Source organism: Limanda limanda, chromosome 8 (genome assembly GCF_963576545.1).
Source record: "Limanda limanda chromosome 8, fLimLim1.1, whole genome shotgun sequence".
NCBI classification, from domain to species: Eukaryota; Metazoa; Chordata; class Actinopteri; order Pleuronectiformes; family Pleuronectidae; genus Limanda; species Limanda limanda.
Window position 1 is genome coordinate 29111055 of NC_083643.1, and position 19001 is coordinate 29130055.

The 19001-nt window shown below is 39.4% G+C and overlaps 1 protein-coding gene across 1 annotated transcript in view; it reads left to right on the forward strand.

Annotated features, from left to right (window-relative positions):
- Window positions 1-19001, forward strand: part of carmil2 (capping protein regulator and myosin 1 linker 2) — a 51794-nt gene that overhangs the window by 14987 nt on the left and 17806 nt on the right. Inside the window, exons 20-32 of the mRNA XM_061077299.1 lie at window positions 1-12; window positions 104-276; window positions 730-798; window positions 1716-1809; window positions 2243-2329; window positions 2959-3087; window positions 4496-4612; window positions 6022-6200; window positions 7203-7290; window positions 8208-8297; window positions 8403-8469; window positions 10691-11181; window positions 18892-18995. The exon at window positions 1-12 is cut by the window's left edge and continues 43 nt beyond it. Of these exons, the coding sequence (XP_060933282.1) occupies window positions 1-12; window positions 104-276; window positions 730-798; window positions 1716-1809; window positions 2243-2329; window positions 2959-3087; window positions 4496-4612; window positions 6022-6200; window positions 7203-7290; window positions 8208-8297; window positions 8403-8469; window positions 10691-11181; window positions 18892-18995 (1700 nt within the window). The remainder of the gene's footprint in view (window positions 13-103; window positions 277-729; window positions 799-1715; window positions 1810-2242; window positions 2330-2958; window positions 3088-4495; window positions 4613-6021; window positions 6201-7202; window positions 7291-8207; window positions 8298-8402; window positions 8470-10690; window positions 11182-18891; window positions 18996-19001) is intronic.

Consider the following 19001-nt stretch of genomic DNA (forward strand, 5'->3'; position numbering starts at 1 on the left):
GATGAAGAGTGTGTAAGTGACACTTCCTTTCATCTCATTCACTCCCTGTATAACCCTCAGTAATTGTGCGGGTGCGTGTGTGCATGCGTGTGTGTGTGTGCAGCCCTTGCAATCTCTATCAGTGTGTGACTCCAAGCTGAAGAATGGGATGCACATCCTGCTGAGCGCTCTGGGAGGCCACACAGCTTTAGCTGAACTAGACATCAGTGGAAACAACATCGGAGACACTGGAGCCAAAATGCTGGCTAAAGCCCTGATGAATAACACTAGACTGAGGTACACATGTACAAACGTACACACACACATGCCAATGTGTTGCATCACAACAATTTGGTTCAGTAACCAACTTTCTATCGCACACACTATAATGGCTGAATCTGTTTCTATTACACATCATAATGCAGATTGTTCCACTTTATGTTTTCACGGCATTTCACAAGAACGGGTTTGGTTCCACAGCCAAACCATTACTGAGCCCCTCTTACTGATTTGTTACTGGAAACTGTGGGTCTAATGTTAGCCACTAGATGTCATTATTTCATCATTTATATTATTGAATGTATTATTTGATTGGCTGCAGGAGTATTTGGTGTGTTCACATTGTCATTTGGTGTTGCATGGAGCAGCTATCACTCACTGCAAGTTCACACAGGCTACAGTGATCACTGTCACTTATCTTCAACCAGACTGTGATGGAGTTCTACCAGATCTCTGTCTGTTTCTTTCAAGGTCTCTGACATGGGACAGAAACAATGTCACTGCCAGGGGTTTCCAGGATTTGGCAGATGCGTTGGAAAGGTCACACAGACACACACACACACACACACACACACACACACACACACACACACACACACACACACACACACATAATATTAAAATGTTTTGTTAACAGACCTTTAAACTTTTCAATGCCTGAATAAGTTGTAATTGCATCCAGGCCAATGGATCAAACCTACAACATTGTAACTACCACGCAGTTAATAAAATACAGAACCACTGAAGCTTCTTTCTTTCTTGTGCATTCAACACAGAAATGTATCTTTTAGGTCTTCAGTGGCTCCATAGTAAACATCTTAATGGAAATGACAATGTAACGTTGAGCAAGACCTCAGCCATGCAAGTGGCTATAGGAGGCTGCAGCTAGGTGCAGTGGTGATTTGAGAAAATCATATACATTACCTGAATGCACTTTACACCAAGCACTTAACATAAAGTCTGGTAAAAAAAAAATCATTTTTTTTATTATCATTATTATTATTATTATTATTTTAATTATTAGTATTATAATAAATTAAAGTAATAATAATGCATTTCCCAGCACTATTAAAGGTGCTCAACACTCCTTGAAAAAGTATTAAAAAACAGAAATCAGATAAAGCAAATACATATAAATATAAAATAAACATCTTGAAGGAACAAGAATGTGTGTATCCAGTAGCTGTGAAAACATCAGGGAAAGTTGGGATCATCAAAGTCAATAGGACTCGTCCTTTGTGGACCATACATTTCTATAAAAAGGGATTTCAAGACAACCCATCAAGTACTTTGTTCTATCTGGATCAAAATGGTGCACCATCCGACAGATACACCTAGTGACCAATGTTGTTATCCCAGGAGCCATGCTGCTGTCACAAGTGACATTTAAGTGGAAGTACAGACAACACAGTATGCATGGTGGTGTAACAGTGACGGTTGTGTTTTATGTTGAGCAGGAACTTTACTCTGCAGCAGGTGTCTCTGCCTCTGGCTGATATCACACAGAGTTACCGCAGTGACCCTGACAGAACAAAAGAGGCCCTGCACAAGGTCAGTGTTAAGGAGCTTGAATACATTCTAAAAGGGGGAATGTAAATGCTTTTGTCATTTCTCACATCACATCATAACCCTTTCACATGTTGTCTGTGTTTGTGAATGAGATCTTAAGCAGTTCTTGCATTATTCTACACATGCCATACACATCATAATAGTCTGCTATGGCTTTGGGTTTCGTTTTTTATCTTCTACTATCATTGTGTTCTGGTCAGTGACTGATGCTGTGTGTTCACTATGTGTGTGTTCCTTTAACAGTAGGTATCATATCAATTCACTGTTGTGAGGGAAGCAGTTAAATATATTATTGCCTTCACAAAATAGATATTGAGAGTACAATGTGTGTGTGTGTGTGTGTGTGTGTGTGTGTGTGTGTGTGTGTGTGTGTGTGTGTGTGTGTGTGTGTGTGTGTGTGTGTGTGAGAGAGCAGATTCAGCAGTGTTTGGACAGAAACAACCAGAGAAAGTCGGACAGCGTGGAACTTCAGCGAGTGTTTGTATCTCAACAATCTGAAAAGGTCAGACAAATACTGTATAACAAAGATGAAGATATGCGCACGTCAATTTACAACAGGAATACAAATAGTGACAATTCATTCTAACATGGTATTGTCAATGATTAGGGTGTTAGATACCAATATCTTTTGCTTAGTCAGAGTAGAGAAAAACTCAGAATAGTAGTTCTGTACTGTTCTGTTTGTGTGAAATCATTTAGAAAATGATAGTGTGAAAAATACATTGCACTTACAATTAACAAAAGTTCCACACAGACAGCTGTCTGTGGCTGAGGTGGTAGAGTGGTCGTACTCTTACCAGAGGGTCATTGGTTCGAGCTCAGTCTCCCCCATCTGCATGCTTAAGTGTCCTCGGGCAAGATACTAAATAGTCCTGCCCGCACTGTATGAATGTGTTGGCAATAAACTGTACTATAAAGTTATATAAATACAGTACCAAAACTGGTAGAGAGTTAACGCATCATTTTCATTTAGTATAATTCATTTGACAATAAATGTGTGACCACTGAGTCGTATCATATCAAAGAAGAGCTGTCTGACAGAAGGAGGTTGTTTTGATTGAAATTTACTTCTTGTATTACCTTCTGCCCAGGTCTGTATCATCATCTTTGTATTTTTCTGTTGTCTTTTAGCTGGTTCATGGTATGTGTCGGCAGCTGGAGGACAGTCTTCAACAGTTAAACCCCTGCAGCATTCAGGAGGCTCAGGCTGACATCCTAACAGCCCACGAGGTGCTGCACACTGCCAGAGAGTCGTGCAAGGTACAGGCTGCTCTAATGGACTCAGAAATTCTCTATGAATTACTACAAATTATTTTGGTCTGTAAAAATCTGAGCGGAAATGTTGGATTCTTGTGGGGCTAACTTGCGTGTTAAATAACAGTCAATTTGTAAAAATGGGATAGACTCTCTAGCACCTTTATTTGGTACTGGTTTAAAATCAATCAATTAAATTGTATTTGTATAGCCCCAAATCGAATGCCATCCAGTAAAACAGCTAATCTCTAAATTCTACCTGAACAAGGATTATGTTTGAATGACCAGAGGTGTTAATTTGACTATATTTCTGTTATTCAATCAATCACTCAAATGTAATTTGTATAGCCCATATTCCTAAATCTTAATTTGCCTCATCAGGCTTGACAAGGTGTGACATCCTCTACGAGTGAAGATAAGCTAAAATAACTATTAAATGGGCGGAAAAAAACGTAGAAACCTCAGAGAGAGTCACATGTGAGGGATCCCTTGCACAGGATGGACAGAAGTGCAATAGATGCTGCGTGAAACAGAGAACATTGACAAAATAACATTTACAGTATCATCTTGAGGAAAGAATACATAACATTAATAGAAAGGTGTATCAATGTTTAAAGTGTTAAGGCCAAAAATATCTCAGACAGAGATGAGGGGAGCAGCAGTGACAATCGTAATGATAGAGGTATTGCCAAGATATTGTGATGTATATTTTAACAAGCTAGCTGTAATCATAATCCACAATCAAATACCAGCACCACATATTATCAACAATTTACAAGCACTGTCACGATCCCCCATTAAGATCCACGATCATGATCACAATCCATGATGTAGCTACAGCCGCAATCCTAGATCTGCAATGATAAAGCACAATGACTCAGGAAGAAGTCAATATAGTGATGAGACATTAATGTGATGAAGACTGGGAAGGGGAAAGAGAAGCTCTATGGTCAAAGGTCAAAGATCAACGTCATGGTGACCTCACAAAGCGCATTTTCCTCCATCAAGGAATCCTTTCACATTTGGCACAAACATTCACTGTGCTCAAAGCTTAACTCATTTGATTTTGGTAGCCAAAGGTCCAAGGTCAAAGTAATGGTATGTTTATGTTTTTCTCATGTTACTGTGTTTCAGTTGTGGAAGGTAAAGGTTTTTTATATAAAAAAACGTACGTCGAAATATGGACAAAGAAACTGCACTGGTTGGTGGAGGCATAGAACTGCAGTGCAGTGATTCTAGTCTGACAATGAGACAACTCAGCCTCAGTATAAACATTACTGAGGTTTTGAATTAAGAGCTTATAAGGTTTTACAAAAAGTTTCATAAATGTATGGTGGAGCTGTTTTACTGGGTCGCTTGAGATCCGACAGTGTAAATATGCAAAGGTAAATGATGCCACTGTTCGTCTGTGCAGGTGCTTCCCTCTCTGTATGAGGCAGGAAGGACATGTGCCTCTCATGGAGACTTTGTGATCAGCATCCTCACTAACACAGCAGCTGCAGTGACCAAGGAGTTCACTCGAAGCATTCAGGTACACATTCAAAGTCAAGTATGGATAACTGTTAGTACTTTTAGGAATGTACAACATGAATAGTGTCTTTATATCAATGGGTAGAAGTATTTATACCACACTCAATGCAGGTTGAGAGCTAAAAACTGAGTTTGTAATTCCTTGTGGCGACTGTGGCTGAGGGGTAGAGTGGTCGTCCTCCAACCTGAAGGTCGGCAGTTCGATCCCCATCTGACCTATCTGCATGCCGAAGTGTCCTTGGGCAAGATGCTGAACCCCGAATGACCCCTCATAAAATAACAAAGTGCTGAGAATAGATGCATTGTGTGAATGGGTGAATGTCAAACTGTACTGTAAAGCGCTTTGAGTGGTCATCAAGACTAGAAAAGCGCTATATAAATACAAGCTATTACCATTTACTTGTCATAGTGATAAATGCCATTTTATTGTTTTGAATGATGAATGTTAGACAGCAGAAAGAAACACAGACCATTTGAATATTAGACGTTTCAAATGGAAACAAGTTTTTCAAATCAACTGACAGTGTATCATTTATATCTTAGATGCCTCTTTACTTCAAAGAGCCCCTAGCTTCACTTTTTAAAGAGTTCATGCTACTATGATGTTCAGTTCCTGTGTCTTTATATATTAAAATCTAGTTGTCTGTATTCATTCAATCAATCAAATTTTATTTGTATGGCCCATATTCACAGATCACAGTTATTTCATAGGGCTCAACAAGGGGTGACATATTCTGTCCTTAACCCTCTTGCCTCACTTGAGGCACCACCTGCTGTGACTCAGAAATCTGATCTTCTCTTATCTACATTGTGGTTTGTGAAGAGTAAAAGGACAGTATTCAAATATTCAGATAAATCTACTTGAATGCTAATACTACCTCAGATCAGTTTACCTGCGATTTATTTATCTGATTCTTTGCATGAAATAGACAACATCAGTGGTGATCGCCTAGTTCCCAATTGTACTTTTATATCCAAAGAATGGTTCTTAATGTGATTTCTAAAATGGGGAGGCTTTGGCTTAAGGTATACAGCAAGGTGTCCACTAACCAAAAGGTTGGTGGTTTGATCCTGCATGCTGAGGTGTCCTTGACCAAAATACCAGCCCTTGATGGCTGTGCTGACAGAGTGTGTGATAAAAAGAAAGGTGCATAAAGAACCGCTGTATGAATTTGGTTGAATGTGGCTGGTACTGTAAAGCTCTTTAAGTGGCTGATTGAAAAAGAGCTGTTTAAACACATCAAATTTGTTTCAAATTAATGTTAATAATAACAGAATTAGACAGTGTTGATGGATGCTGGTTAGATCTGAGGTCAATCTTGATAGGACACATCAAGTGACTGGGGCCTTAGGAGGAAGATTGTCTCACTTAACAATGTTCAGTCACTCAAGAGTCCCTCTGTGCTCCAGGAAATGGCTCAAAGCCTGATGAGTTGCGCAGGGGCAGTGTGTCCACGTGTACTCCAGCGATCAAGTGTGAGTGATTGTCTGTCAGACGAGTGTGTGTCCAAAAGAAGCACACTGACACACATGTTTCTGAGAAGCACTCTGGTGGAGAACACAGGGAAGATCATCATCGACAGACTGAGGTAAGAAAGCATCCCCTCACTCTGCTCTGTCTTCATACCCTAGAGTCCTGGTGTTTAGTTCAGTACATAATCGGACTTGTATTGAGGGAAATGCAGTAGATACCCTTTGATGACTGTTAATACTCTATGATCACAGTAGATACTCTATAATCAATGTAGATATTGTAGATACTTTATGTTCACTGTAGATAGTGTAGAATCGACAGCATCTACAGTGTAGATACTCTATGTATACTGTAAATACTCTGTTATCACTGTAGATACTGTAGATACCCTGTGGTCACTGTAGATACTGTAGATACTATATCTTCACTGTACTGTATGATCATGTAGATACAAATGTTTAAGGTAGAACCAATTACTTTTGAAATAATTATAAGCTCAGGATATCAATATACACTTAAGTATTTAATACACATAATCAGAAGTATAGATGATGTCTACAGTTAAATGAATTAAGATTAATTCATCCACATACATGGAGCTTCCTTACCTATTTCAAATTTAAAAAGCTTCAATATGAGTTGTTTAATTACTATGTCCCAACTCAAAGGTTCAGTAAATGTGTTGCTAGTATTTTGTATGCCTCATCTACAAAGAATGAGAAAGAAATATCATTTACAACAACCATTTATTCTTTTACATAAGAAACATTAATTACAGAAGTTTTGAGTCAACATGGCTTTACGTTCTTTATTCAATAACCTAGTATGAAAAATATGAACGTACCAACCAACAGTTAGTAACCAACTTTTCAATTTAAAGTGGCATTTTTTTAATATTAGCTTTATTTTGCTTCAAACAAGTAAATTTTGCTACCATTCGCATCTTGCTGATATTGTGAAATACATGCTGTACTGAGACAAAACAGCACATGATATTAACTTTACTGTCTTTTTATGACTGTAAATAATTGATGGACTCATTGTAACTTTGGGCTTTACTCTTTGACTTACTGCTATCAAATTGTTTTCCCCTCTGTTGTTCTCTCCATCCATCCAGTGAACTAAGACAAACATTGAGTGTCTCTTTGGCTGAAAGCATCATAGAACAAGTACTCAAGGATCTGACAGTAGCACAAGATACCATGGTAAATCTTTGTGTGTGTGTGATATTTGATCTTGCAGTATAATAATCTCTTGCTGATTGGTTAAGATTAAAGAAGGACTGTGGTGTGGTTTCATACAGGAAAGTATTTGCAGTGCCTTCAGAGAGACAGCATGTTTAATCACATGAAATGTTTATCTTAACTTGGCACAACGATACAGGAGGGAAGCTGCATCAAAACCCTCCCAATTATTATTATTATTATTATTATTATTATTATTATTATTATTATTATTATTATTAATATTATTATTATTATTATTGTTATTATTATTATGTCAGGATCCACAGAGATGGTCTGGTCTACGAGAATGGCGTTACCACCTTGTCTGGTCTTATGGCTGTTGCCTCGCAACAGAGCTTGACTTGGACATAACGAGAAAGTTTTAATGCCCCTTGGGTTGTTAAAATTAGTACTGTTAGCTGTTCGGTTGAGATGTAGCATGATAATCAAGCATTGGATGTCTTGTCGCTTGCTTGCGCCATTCCCCTTTTAAGAAAATGGTTTGTCACTGAAGCACAACAAATCCTTAGATAGTTTGTGCTGTGAACGATCCACACGTTGGAGCTTTCGTTTCTCTGGGTTGGAAGAATGCATGAAAGGGCCACATTTGAAAACGAACATCCTAGTGGCGCAACTTTGATGCAATTGGTCTTCAAATGCAGCCTCTGAAAGAAGCCACCCCTAAGATGAGACACAGCTACTGTCAGAGGTTGGAGCAGAGCGAGGAAAGGGAAGACACACATACACAATCCAACCTACCACCAGGAAGTGAACAAAACCGTGCCAAAATTCCATAAGCCTAACAGTTAGATAACATTATCAGATATCAGTGTTATTCATACACTGTGTGTAAATCCATATGTCGCACTGAATATGTGCCGTGTTTCTTTATTTAGGATTGTCTAATAAAAGAACATTCATGCAGTGCTCTTCGACTCAACATCCCAGAACTCCTTCTGGGTGACTGTGACTTACCAACTGATGATGTAAGGGAACACCGTACCTTTCCCCCCTTAATCATTCTGTTCACACATTAATTTATGTGTTAGACTTTCCATTTTTGTTCTTACCATTACACTGTCCATCAACAGTACAGTCCAGCGTTTTGGAGAAATAGCTTCAACTCCAAGAGCCTGAGGCCTGCTTCTTCAATAAAGAGTAAGATCCAGTCACTGTTACGCAGGGATCCTGAAATATTTCTATCTGCCTCTCACACTATCTGAGTTTCAGTTTGGTTCAAGTCTATTCGTCTGCATATGTGAACGATTGCTCTACTTGCAAAATACATTCATCAATTTGTTGTCATGTTTTTTGTCCCCTCTCCTCTTCCCTCTGGAACCAGAACCTGGTGAGGTTCAATGAACTCACTTCGATTAAATTGACTATGGACTCTGTATGTTGCATTACATTAGGCGATACATTTGGATGTATGCAGCCAAAGCTAGTTGGGGTTGCTAAAAGTACTTCCAATGCGGCATAATATCTGTATAATAAAAATCATTAAAAGGGTGATGCATACCCTGTGCATGTGCCATATATAACTCAATTCGATTATTTACATTTTTGATAGGCGATATTTGTAATAAGTAAAAAAACACTATGTGCAGAAGTTGTACGAAAATATGTTTTTAGGACATAGAAAGAGACAATAAATAGATATTATTGAAAATCTAAATAAAACAGGACTGAAATGTTGAAATATAATACCATGAGGAAGATACATGGAGAAAAAACAATAAGTGGAGAAAATATTTTTGGTGTGCTTGATATTTATATTTGTATTTTGGTCGGAATATGATATTTAAATTTTTTATATAATGGCATTTTATCTTGTCGTCATTTATACCACATATACGATTAATAATTGTATAACTGAAAAGCTAGAGAGAGCAGGCTACATAGGCTACACTTTGCATCTGCAACAGATACATCCCTCCCCCTCCTATCAGCTCTCTCGTGAAAGCTACGGCCCCAAAACACATGAACATGCAGTGCCTGACAGCTCGTTAGCTTCTGACTATTGTCTCTTTCTGTTTTATTTCCTCTACCACACCGCCACTCCAAAGTGTTGGATGTTGTGTTGTTATTCTGCTACTCATTTTGTTTTATCTGCAGAGGAGCTAAAATGTGAGGGATGTCCACAGATTGTGGCTGTAAAAGAAAAGTCATTATTTTCCGGGGTTGAATGTAAGTCGCTTGGGATAAAAGCGTCAGCTCAATGAAATGTAATGTAATGTAAAAATATTTATTGAGAACTTTTAAAAAGTTAATTAAATCAATGGGCAAAAAGAAGTAGAAAAATAAAGCACAAAGCTTTGTGATAAATATAAGAAGTCAGCTATCTGCCACCACGATTAAAGACACATATCAAACTACAAAGCAAAGATTAGATGCTGAAAATGAATCCCCCCCCCCCCCCCCTCAATTGTTCGTGGTGAATCCCCTGCTGTATTCACACATCGACTTATCCTGTATTTCTACGTACATTATAGGGGGCCAGGCGTAGAAATTCAGCAGAAATTGCTATAAAGCTATGAAAGATTATCTAAGTCATGGCATTATTTAAAGAGAAACCATTACTTTTGGAATGGTAATCAGGATTGACTCTGTTCTGCTGCTGCAGGAATCCAGGCCAGCTATACATTTGAACCACTATATCATACTCCTTAATCTTGTGTCATTGTATTCTTTGTGTGTGACATGCCGAACCATTCTCTGGCACACACTGTTTGGCTTATTGAAGCATGGCCTGTTTACTTTCACACCAGTGACTTCCACAATGGGAGAGATGAGATGGGGAGAAGATGGAGGAGGGAGAGAAAAGGAGGAAACATGAGGGGAGTGCTCTGCTCTACCCTCGCTCCTATATTGTTCTACAGGAGAATAACATTAAAAGTCATAAGCTCCTTATAAAATAATACATGAAAATAATAAGTTACTCATCATGATTTTTTGTTACAAAAAATAAAAATAAAATATATATATCCCACAATTTGCTTTTCAATGACCTCTGACATAGTAAGACAAGGTGGAGACACTGAACCCGAATTAATTCGACCATAAATGTTGTCTTGTATGTCCGTGTTCATGCATCATCCATCTGCTGCTCTCCTTCCTCTCTGCTCCCTTCCTCTGTGTCAATATCCTTAAATGATTATTTCTTACTTGTATTCTCCCCCCTCTTTTTTTGCTTAGTCTGTCCTGTCCTTTAATTTTTTACACTTTCTTGTCTCTATACACCATTCATTCTCTCAAAGTCTTCCCTTTACAGCTCCATGTCACATTCCAAATGCAGTAAAGCATCCATCCAGCTTTCTCTCCCTCTCTTTAGAGATCTCTCTCTCTCCCTCTCTCATTATTCATGCTACCTCTCTGTCAGGTCTCCTCGATGGGTACTGGGAGCAGAAGACCAGGAACAGAGTAGCAGAGAGAGAGAGAGGAGATGCTGGAGAGGAAAGAGGAGGAGAAGAAAGGTATGACCTCCCCCACCTGTCAGTCACAGACACAAGCCCCTCCCTATCGCCCTCCCCTTCCCCGACACCCTCCCCCCCGGGATGGAGGAGGCGGCGGGAGGGGGAGGTGGTGGATGCTGCAGCAGCAATATCAGGAGCGAGAGGAGCATCGTTCATTCCTCCTCCCAGTCTCCCCCTCCTGTACTCCATCTCCACTCCAGAGCCCGAGGAGGAGGCTGCCGGCCGTGGAGGCTCATTCAGACGAGAAGCTCCCTTCTCCCGCTGCGGCCCCAGCTCTGGATCCTCCGCGTCTCCCATGGAGCCTCTACCCACCCAGGGACAGACTCTAAGGCACTACACCGCCTCCCGACCACGGCCAAGACGCACACATACACAACCCCCCTCCTCCAGGCCTCAGGTAGGAACACAGTGATCACACATATAAACACGCATACACAATGGGAGCCAACGTGCATCTGTATCCACACGCATATGTAATCATGCAGAAATTACACAGCATTTGCATTTATATATGGACATAAAATGTATCCATGGTGAAAGGTGGGGAGCAGGATGCAGGGATGGAGAGGCGAGAAGGAGAGAAGGAGAGATGGAAGGAAGGGTAGATGAAATGGAAGCTAATTGCATGACTACAGAGGGATCTCCAAGGAGAAAATTATAGAAATTGAGAGAATGAACATGATAAAAATCTATCTATCTATCTATCTATCTATCTATCTATCTATCTATCTATCTATCTATCTATCTATCTATCTATCTATCTATCTATCTATCTATCTATCTATCTATCTATCTATCTATCTATCTATCTATCTATTTTTATAATTCTGTGATGCTCTAGTAATAATGGTAGCCATTTTTTTCTTTGCATTATCTTGCTCCATGTAGTCGTGCTCAGTGTGTGTGTGTGTGTGTGTGTGTGTGTGTGTGTGTGTGTGTGTGTGTGTGTGTGTGTGTGTGTGTGTGCGTGTGCGTGTGCGTGTGCGTGTGTTTTGGTGTGTTTTGGGAGTGGTGTTCCCTGGGTTGTTCCCAGTGCTGATTTCTCTCTCTCCCTCTTTCTCTTTCTCTCTCTCTCTCTCTCTCTCTCTCTGGTCCTCATGGGAAGGGTTTCACTAACTCAATTATTCATGTTCTCACATTGGTCTTAATGTAAAGTAAAATAAGTAAAAGAGAAGTTACCATTAGCTTGTTAGTATGCCAGATGGATTTAAGAGTGTCGGACAGTTAGGAGAGGATCTCACTTTTTAAATGATTTAATTTGATAGGAGGAAGAGCCTTGTATTATACCGTATTTACAGTAAATGTGAGTGACACTTGCTGTCGCCATACCACATCCTAATTATATGTGGAAAACAATTTGTTTGAAATTCTTGGTGCTAAAAAATCTGAATGGGACATAAATGATTAAAATATTCACAACTCGTAAGCATGGGAAGATTTTCCAATGCTAACTTAAAGTCATTAATGTGGCATTAGTTCTTTAGTCAGCCACGAATAACACATGTTATCCCTTACATCAATTATCTTCATATGTGACAGCAACATTTTTCATTACAAAATCTATTTGGGTTAAAGGATTTTCTTTCTGTAAGTTAAAAAGTTCATATCAATTAAATATGCTTATAATACAGTTTATAGCTGGACACTTTACTGTTTGTTTCTTAATACTCAATTGTCAACGAATCTGCTAAAACACTTGTTGGAAACCTTCAGAGTGGGATGTATTTTCTGTAAAGGGCATCTACCACTGATGCATTTAAATATACTTATACATTTATGTAACATGTATAATATTGTATTATAAAAAACTGGCTATAGTTGATCACATTTTATATGTTTAATCAGAAACATCAGGATATAGGGATCTACAGCCGTGGCCAAAAGTTTTGAGAATATATATATACTTCATTTTCACAAAGTCTGCTGCCTCAGTTTTTATGATGGCAATTTGCATATACTCCAGAATGTTATGAAGAGTGATCAGATGAATTGCAATTTATTGCAAAGTCCCACTTGCCATGAAAATTAACTTTATCCCCAAAAAAACATTTCCACTGCATTTCAGCCCTGCCACAGAAGGACCAGCTGACATCATGTCAGTGATTCTCTTGTTAATACAGGTGAGAGTGTTGACGAGGACAAGGCTGGGGGTCCCTTTGTCATGCTGATTGAGACAAAATTGCAGACTGGAAGCTTTAAAAGTAGGGTGGTGCTTGAAATCATTGTTCTTCCTCTGTTAACCATGGTTACCTGCAAGGAAACATGTGCAGTCATCATTGCTTTGCACAAAAAGGGCTTCACAGGCAAGGATATTGCTGATAGTAAGATTGCACCTAAATGTACCATCATCAAGAACTTCAAGGAAGGCGGTTCAATTGTTGTGAAGAAGGCGTCAGGGCGCCCAAGAAAGTCCAGCAAGCGCCAGGACCGTCTCCTAAAGTTGATCCAGCTGAGCGATCGGGGCACCACTAGTGCAGATCTTGCTCAGGAATGGCAGCAGGCAGGTGTGAGTGCATCTGCACGCACAGTGAGGCGAAGACTTTTGGAGGATGGCCTGGTGTCAAGAAGGGCAGCAAGGAAGCCACTTCTCTCCAGGAAAAACATCAGGGACAGACTGATATTCTGCAAAAGGTACAGGGATTGGACTGCTGAGGACTGAAGTAATTTTCTCTGATGGATCCCATTTCAGATTGTTTGGGGCAAAACGTCCTCCGAGAGCAACTTCTCCCAACCATCCAAGAACAGTTTGGTGACAAACAATGCCTTTTCCAGCATGATAGAGCACCTTGCCATAAGGCAAAAGTGATATCTAAGTGGCTCGGGGAACAAAACATCTAAATTTTGGGTCCATTTCCAGGAAAGTCCCCAGACCTTAATCCCATTGAGAACTTGAGATCAATCCTCAAGAGGCGGGTGGAAAAACAAAAACCACAAATTCTGACAAACTCCAAGCATTGATTATGCAAGAATGGGCTGCCATCAGTCAGGATGTGGCCCAGAAGTTAATTGACAGAATGCCAGGGCGAATTGCAGAGGTCTTGAAAAAGAAGGGTCAACACTGCAAATATTGACTCTTTGAATAAACTTAATGTCATTGTCAATAAAATCTTTTGACACTTATGAAATGCTTTTAATTATACTTCAGTATACCATAGTAACATCTTAAAAAAATATCTAAAAACACTGAACCAACACACTTTGTGAAAACCAATACTTATTCTCAAAACTTTTGGCCACGGCTGTATATGATAAAAGTAATAGTATATTATTTAATAATAATTTTTAAATGTAATAAACTGTAAAAGAAAGCAAATCTTTGATAAAGAGGCTTAAGTTGTGATTACTTGGTGTTTCAAACATCTAGATGTTCATTCTGTGTGTCTTCAGAATCAGCAGCTACTTTCTTGTCACACAATGTTTGTGTTTATCTCTTGAGGTCCTACGGTTGATGATGGGTTAGTTGTTGCTCTGTGCACACAGGAGGACACTGAGATTTATTGATTAAGAAGGCTGCAGAGTAATGCAGATTAAATTCAGCTGAAATACAACTATGTATCTACAGATAACATGAAGCCTCACTGACTGTATCGGAATTCTAGGTCCCTTTTCCATAATCCTGTTATTTAGTTGGATTGGGACTATTGTAGGTAGGTTAAGTATCTAGTTAAGGGATACTATGTGAAGTAAGATCCGCTGGATCTTAAAGGAGAATAACAGAACAGAGAAAATCTGAGTCCACCTACACTTTTTTAAAACCAACTTTATTTATGACAAAAGATACCCCCAAACTGTTAGGAAGTCTGTGCGCCGAGACTTAGTCAATGGTAAATGGATTTGTATTTATATAGCGCTTTTCTAGTCTGATGAAGACCACTCAAAGCGCTTTACAGTAGAGTTTCACATTCACCCATTCATACAGTGCATCTACTTGCAGCACTTTGTTTATGGGGGGGCCGTTCAGGGTTCAGCATCTTGCCCAAGGACACTTCGGCATGCAGATGGTTCAGACTGGGAATCGAACCGCCGCCCTTCAGGTTGGAGGACGACCACTCTACCCCTCAGCCACAGCCGCCCATGATAATAGTATAGTAAAGTTACCTGTCCAAACCAGGATGACACGTCCTGAGAAACCATGTTTTCAGTTAATAGAAAGAAACAGCTAAATAGATTTGATTGAAAATCTAAATAAAACTGTGGAAATGTGGAAATAATGTGATAATATTAGGAATTTATGTTGAGGAAACCTTATATAAGTGGAGAAAATTCTTCTTCTGTAATCGGCGATTGAGATAACTGTTATATTTAGGGCCCGAGCACAGACATCAAAGGTGTCTGGTGAGACCCTATTGAAATTGTAAGGATTATTATTATTATTAGGGCCCGAGCACTGATCAAAGGATCGGGGAGGTCCCTATTGTTATTGTAAGGATTATTTATTATTATTATTATTAGGGCCCGAGCACAGACATCAAAGGTGTCTGGTGAGACCCTATTGAAATTGTAAGGATTATTATTCTTTCTTATTATTATTCAGGCAAATGAATTGGCTTTTTGAGGGCTTTAACATGCTCAACTTCTTACCAAAATTTGCAGAAAGTTAGAAAGTGGTGAAAATTTACGTATTCTGAAGGAATTTTCAATGGGCGTCGCAAAATGGCTCAACGGTGCCCCCCGAGACAGCCCGAGACCCCCCGGAAGGTGTTCCCATTGACCGATCTTCACAAAAATCAATACACAGGTGTATCATGACCAGACAAACAAAAAAGTCTCTGGGTGCAATTGTAATTATATTTAGGTCTGTTGATGGTAAATGTATATTGTTGTGAATGGGTCTGAAAACCTCCAGCTGCGTTGTGCATGTGTGAAAGGCAAACTGCAGGTAAACTCCACAGCCAAGCAGGTCATGTCGGAAACAGCTTTATTTCATGTCTATAGTCTTAGTTAAACTCTCAGTGATATTTTGTGTCTCAAGTAGGGAACTGTAACTACGAGTCAGACACGGTCGAATTTTGTTAAGAGTGGAGGTGCACTCAGAAGAGATGTGTTTTCAGAATGTTTTACCCTTCAGATTAGACTGTGACCGCCTTTTGTGCAGTGATTCTCACCTGGTGTCAGGTGAGAATCCTTCAAGGAACAAGGGGCTGCTGAGTTCAGGTAGATGGCTACAGACCCAAGTTTGTCTATAGCCAAGCCTTAGTGACTAAAATGTTTTTCTTTGATTTGATATGATTTGACATGATTCTTTCAGCCATGTGTTGTACCCAGTTTAGCTCAGTGAGTTGAGGTCAATTATATAATTGCATCGGCCTGTCCAGGTTGAAGATGGTAGGGTCGGGTATTTTTTACTGTGGACACTTCTGTTACAGGATGAGAAGTTAAGCAGGAGAGTTCTGAGCATGTCTGAAGAGTTCATTATGAAAAGGCCATAAGGTCAATAAAAGGGTTCAACGAGTCTTCAAAACCCACTGTTTGTCTTCTAGTGGTCTTAGTGATGAAAAGGAGGGGATTCCTCGCTACTAATAAACAACTCAAAAGAGGAGGGGGCAGCAGGAAGTCAATCTGCAACCCCAGTGATCAGGAAAAGTAAATGTGGTTGTTAATAGGTTGCACTTATATTCACAACAAAAAGTCTGTTGTAATGACCTCATTCAGCTCCTCCAGGCCACATGCTCTCTGTCAAAGCTTTACTTCCACCTGCTCCTGATTGCACAGTGTGCTATTCCTGCTAGTCGCTCTGCACAGCGATTGGAAGACTTAGTGTTTGCTCATTCAACATGTCTGCTGGAAAGACAGAGCATCCAAGTGCAGTGATAAACTGTCTAAACATTTGCGAAGTTTATCAGACTGATTTTGTTGTGATGATTCACTAGTTTGTTGCGCGTCTGTAAACATTTTGCTGCGTATGTGTGTGTGTTAGAGAGAGAGAGAGGGATGAAGCGTCTCTATGCCAACCATTATGTGAAAAAGTGCCATGTTGGCATGTAGCACATAGAGACAGGTGGCTGTAAAGGAGGTGGCAGAGATTGAAAGATACGGACATTTTTTTCATTGGATGTTAGAAAGAGATGGAGGAGACAAATCTCTAATGACTTTGGAGCTTTTATTTTGCCCTCTGATTTTAATATTATATTACCTATTGTTAGGACATTTAATATATGTTTATTATTGTAAAAACTTAACGTATCAGACGACTTTCTATCTGTGAAATTTCAAATAACTGAGACTTCTATGTTTTTATTCTATGAATTCAGATGCGTTTTCTGCAATCTCGAATAAACCTCATGACTCTCTCTCTTGAAAATCTTCTTCATCTACCACCTGTTGACTAAGTTGATGCTTAACGACAGATGAGCAGTTAAAACAATCAGCAGCGAACACTAATGCATTCTTTATGAACATTCAGAAAAGGCTTTAGGTCATTGACTGCTTGACATGTTGACATCTTGCAATGAAGTTGCATATTATAACCAACTGAATACCCCTTGCCTCACCCTCCTTGTCAAATAACCTACATTCAAGGTCATAATAATAAAGTTTTTCTAAATTTCGATCAGAATCAGTAAAGTATCAATCGACTGTTTTCTGCCAATGGCCTAAAAACAGTAAACTAATGTAAACAACTGTTTCAGTTGTTTTGTTCTTTTTTCTACTTTTATTAACATTCAATCTACATTGAAATAATAATAATTAATTTAGGCTTTTATTAGATTTTAAAATCTAATAATTGTTTCTCAGTGGTGTGAAGAGGAAAATTGAAGCCACTCTTTGCACTGTGCTGCTACAAGATGTTTAGTACATGTGAAGTTTTAGCAGAGCTGATAAAGATGTGCTTCTGTACAGTGACTTTGACCCAGTTAGAATTATGCTTACACATGACTACTGAGTTGAACTGGAGCTGCTTATTGTTTTAGTCCGCAGCAGCTTCAGCAGAAGGCTATTAATCCACACCTGACAACAAATACAAACCAACTGAAATGTATCAGTTCTTTTATTATCAACTGCAACACATTGAAATACAGAACTCTAGTGTCATTAAATGGATGTGCACACACACACACACACACACACACACACACACACACACACACACACACACACACACACACACACATAAACACACACAGTCGTGCCTCTATAGCTACTTTCAGACATGCACTGAGCTCTGGAGTTTCTCTCCAGAAGGTGTATGTGTGAATGCAAACGAGTGAGAGCCTCTGGGGTTTCTGCGAACTTCTCTGTCTGTTCCCCTAGTTTGAGGTCTGCCGAATGTCCGGAGGAGTGCATTAGAAAACTCTATAGGAGATCCTCTGCAGGATTCACGGCAAGTGAGTGAGGGTTAATGACGTTTCCAACACGTGACAGACGTGAACAATGAAAAAAATCTAAAGGAATAGAAACATCTCCAGATGAAAAGCCGTGCTATACAGGTAGATCTCCATATGAAGATGTCAAGAGAGCTGGTGGACCATGATCGTGGTGGCTGCTGACCATGGACTATGATTACAACAAGACTGCTTGATATACAATATTTCTCCTCAGATACTCGACCATTACTGACAATAATCCATCAATTAATTGACCTTCCATTATGCTACTAAGTGTTTATTCTAATCAATGCTGCAAATACCCTTGTCTTTCTGAAGTTCTCCTTTACACGTGGCATCTATTGCACTTCTCTCCGTCCTTGGAGAGGGATCCTTAACATGTGGCTCTCTCTGAGGTTTCTGCGTTCTTTTTACCCTATAAAAAGTTTTTTTCAGTAGTTTTTCCTAACTCTTGTTGAGGGTTAAGGGCAGAGGATGTCCCACCTTGTTAAAGCCCTATGAGAAAAATTGTGATTTGTGAATATGGGCTATACAAATAAAATTTGATTGATTGATTGATTAAACCTGTGGCCTGGTTGACCCACTTTAAGACAAGAAATGGCAACTACAATCACAATTGTTGAACTGATTATAATATAATATTGAATAAACTGTGTGAGAATGCTTTGGTTCATAATTTAGTTCAAACCGACAAATTAATTTTTGTGTGTCTTTTTTCTCCCTGACAAGCCACACACTCCTACGCTAAGGTGTAAATACTGTTGTGTTTTTTTTTGTTACAGGAGCCAGTGTCAAAAGTAGAGAATGAGGCCAGTGAGGGGATGGGCCGAGTGGATGAAGGAGTAGAGGAGTTCTTCACAAAGAAAATCCTCCCTGACTATGCACTGTGAGT